The 3,974-nt window shown below is 37.8% G+C and overlaps 1 protein-coding gene across 2 annotated transcripts in view; it reads left to right on the top strand.

The window, feature by feature from the left end:
- LOC102248364 (chromosome unknown open reading frame, human C14orf28) overlaps positions 1–2,677 on the top strand; it is an 18,838-nt gene extending 16,161 nt beyond the window's left edge. The window contains exon 6 of one of the 2 annotated variants that reach the window (XM_014548207.1): positions 2,261–2,677. Coding sequence is in view for 1 of the 2 variants with exons in the window: in XM_014548206.1 (XP_014403692.1) it covers positions 2,261–2,378 (118 nt within the window). In the remaining variant the exon portion in view is untranslated. The remainder of the gene's footprint in view (positions 1–2,260) is intronic. The other variant, XM_014548206.1, reaches the window with a different exon arrangement.
- Positions 2,678–3,974: the final 1,297 nt, after the last annotated feature.

The following is a 3,974-nucleotide window of genomic DNA, read 5'->3' as shown; positions in this document are numbered from 1 at the left end:
GCACCTATGGATGAGGACAGTGGGTGGGGAGTGAGGGAGGAGGGTGGGGTGGGAACTGGGTGGAGGGGAGTTATTGGGGGAATAAAGAGGAACAAATGTAATAATCTGAACAATAAAGATTTAATTTTTAAAAAATGACTAATAGAGAACAGACTGACAACTGTCAGAGGAGAGAGGTTGAGAGGCTGGGTGAAAAAGGTGAAGAAATTAAGAAGAAGAAGAAGAAAAACTCATAGACACAGAAACTGTATGTAATTCCCAGAGGGAAAGGAGGATCAGAGGAGGTAGAAGAGAGTATGGGGGGGGGGATTTTTTAAAAAAGAAATCTGTTCTTAGTTTTATTACTTCCTTGTTTCCCCTTTGAATTCTGTAGTGTTATTTTTTTTCTTTTTTTTAAATATGTTTTTATTGACCTTATAGAGAGAGGAAAGGAGAGTGACAGAGAGATAGAAACCTCAATGAGAGAGAATCATTGATCAGCTGCACTGAGGGTTGAGCCTGCAATCCGGGCATGTGCCCTGACCATGAATCGAACTGAGTGGATGCTAAACCACCAAACCACATTGGCCAGGCTTTTTTAAAAAAATATATTTTATTGATTTTTTACAGAGAGGAAGGGAGAGGGATAGAGAGTTAGAAACTGCAGTGAGAGAAAAATATTGATTACCTGCCTCCTGCACACCCCCTACTGGGGATGTGCTGGCAACCAAGGTACATGCCCTTGACCGGAATCAAACCTGGGACCTTTCAGTCTGCAGGCTGATGCTCTATCCACTGAGCCAAACCGGTTAGGGTAGCTTTTTCTTTTTTTAATCCTCACTTGAGCACTTGAGGACTTAGAGAGGAAGAGAGGAGGAGGGAGGGAGGGGGGAGAGAGAGAGAGAGAGAGAGAGAGAGAGAGAGAGAGAAGAGAGAAGCGAAACATGGATCAGTTGCCTCCTGTACACTCCCCAAGTGGGGATCAAACCCTCAACCCATGTGTGTGCACTGACCAGGAATCAAACTGGCAACCTTTGGGTGCACAAGATCATGCTCAACCAACTGAGCCACTCCAGCTGGGCTGTAGTGTTACTTTTTAATATAATTATAAAAATAACATATCAATTAGTTTTTACAAAATCAATATGTCCCAAAAAAAAGTGTAAAGAAAAAAATGATCATCTGTGATTTCTCCACCCAGTGAAAATCATTGGTTCATACTGGTAAAACCTTTTTGAAACATCCAGCATGGCTGCCTAGTACTGAAGAGGACCAAGAATCAAGGAGTTAGGGCTTTGAAATAAGAAATGTATACTCCTGGAGTCTGATTTGGGAGCTGCTTGGGAGCTGTAAGCTAGAACAAATTAATATCAGACATACTTTCTCTGTAGCACTCACTTAATACATATTTACTATCTGCTGTTTGCTAGTTGAACTAGATATGATTTCTTCCCTGAAGGTGTACACATCTAGAAAAAGGGAAAGATGTGTCAATCAATGATTGGACAAAGGGAGGTACTATGGCAGGGTAAGCACCTGAGGCTTTGATAGTACAGAGGTCAGCAGACATCTGTGATGAAGTCCTTAAGCCCTTCACAGTTGCTGCCTAGCATTCTGGCAAAGAGGGTTGGGGAGGAAAGACGGTCCAGTTTGTGATTTCAAGGGCAACTGTCAGTGCTACTGCCTCTACCTCTACCCACAAAGCCTAACCACCTTTAAATTCTGTTAGAAAGCTATAAATCTTAAAATTAAAAATAAAAGAATTTTCAAACACCATCACATTTAGAAAGAGGTTTATTATAGTTAAAGTAATTCACAAAGATTCATAATCTCAAATATTTTCTATTTTTAGTAAGAGGGAAGAGACTTGAGAGGAAAGTGGAGGGCCATTGGGATGGGCCCTCTGAATACTTGGTGAATGAGTTAACTTGTGGAGGGGCAGGACTGGATTTTCAACTCCTGTAGTCTTCTACATGAACAATAGGTGGCAGACGCTCCTTGGTATGGAATGTAAAGGAACTTTCTGGCTTTAAAGTATAAATCTACTTTAGGATTTGGGTGAGGCAAGTCCAATTTTCCTTCTGTTCTATGACACTATACACACCCATAGTTTGGGGATAACATTCAGTGGTGATGTCTTTGGTGAGGTAAGCTATGCTCTCTGCCAAAACACCCCAGTTCAAATAACATTTGTCAGTTGACTCTGATTTTGTTTCTTCATCTGCTTTCCCAACTCTCATGGTTTCTGGACTGCTCTATGCTTTCTTTCTTCTTTTGAAAGGGTTAGGAATCTCTGTTCCTGGAGATCTTATGCAAATGCCAGAAGACCTGATTCAGGATTGACATTTTTCACTCGGGGAAAAAAGGTAAAGAAATTGCATTTTCGAGGTGAATCGTGAGATGTGACTACACTACCACTGTTATATCTCTATTATCATCAGTCCTAAACTGCTGAATTTTATGCCCTAAGGGAGAGATAAGAAGATGGCAATCTAAAACCAGATTGCCTGGGTTTAAATTCTAACACGGTCACTGTGTGCTTTGAGTCTGTTGTTTAACATCTTTGTTCTGTTTCTACTGTAAAATAGAGATAATAGAATATATCTCATAAGGCTGTGGTGAGGATTAAGTGAATTATTATGTATAGCATTTAGTGTGTGGCACATAGTAAGAACCATGAAAATGTTAGCTACTGTTATTGTTGATTTCTCTTTTAATATTTTGTTAAGAAATGAAATTAGTAGGTAAGTAGCACTGCTGTAGAAAATAAACTAAATGCTGTGTGAATATTTTGAGTTTATTGGCTGACCTTTCTGTGGGCAATTAAGCTCAAGAACAAATTATGATATTAAACTGGAAAAAATGTTAAATTCATTAATTAGTTTGAAATGCAAGAACAAATAAAGCAAAGGTTGAAATGTTAGAGAAAAGTTAATAACTTAAATTTCCCTTGATACTAAATAACAATGAAATATCCTACCTTGTTCCTGCTCAAAATTGTCCAAAATCATTTATTCAAAATCTTTTAAAATCAGGCTCTAAAACTTTTTTGACACATAGCCTTCTATACAGTGGGAACCACCTACTCAAATAGATTCTAGGACCACTGGTATTTAAACTCATAAGTCTCCTTGGGACACACACAAGAATATACCTTCCAAGACTTACTTTCTGATCACAGTAACAAAAGTGATTAGTCCATCCTTATTTAGATTCTACTTTACTCAATAAAGGATTCAAGTACACTAAAAATTATAAACTTTTCATTTCTTTTTTATTAAATTTACTGTGGATAAGGGTTAATAAATTTATATAGGTTTTCTGGGTACAATTCTATAATACATCCTTTGTATATAATATTGTGTGTTCACCACCCCAAGTCAAGTCTCCTTCCATTACCATTTATCCTTCCTTTACCATAAACTACTTTTCCCTCTTTCACCTCCCCCTACCCACATTCCCACTGGTAATCACCATACTGTTGTCTGTGTCTATGAGTTTTTTGTTTTGTTTTGTTTTGCTTTGCTTTTTCACCCACCCCCACAATGTCCATCCCCTCTGACTGCTGTCAGTCTGTTCTCTGTATCTATGAGTCAGTTTCTATTTTGTTTATTAGTTTATTTTGTTCATTAGATTCCACATGTAAGTAAAATCATATGGCACTTGTCTTTTCTAACTGGTTTATTTCACTCAATGTAATACTCTCCAGGTCCATCCTTGCTGTCCCAAAAGGTAAGATTCCTTTTTTCTTTCTCTTTTTTTTCTTTCTTTTCTTTTCTTTCTTTGTTTTCTTTTTTTTTTCAGCCAAGTAGTATTCCATGTGTAAATGTACCTTTTTTTTTTAAATCTGCTCATCTATTGATGGGCACTTGGGCTGCTTGCAAGTCTTGGTTATTGTAAAATTCAGTGATTCTCAACCTTCTGGCCCTTTAAATACAGTTCCTCATGTTGTGACCCAACCATAAAATTATTTTCGTTGCTACTTCATAACTGTA

Source organism: Myotis brandtii, unplaced genomic scaffold (assembly GCF_000412655.1).
Source record: "Myotis brandtii unplaced genomic scaffold, ASM41265v1 scaffold5, whole genome shotgun sequence".
In the NCBI taxonomy this organism is placed as follows: Eukaryota; Metazoa; Chordata; class Mammalia; order Chiroptera; family Vespertilionidae; genus Myotis; species Myotis brandtii.
The sequence above is the reverse complement of the archived record's forward strand: the minus strand, read 5'-3'. Positions and strand labels throughout refer to the sequence as shown.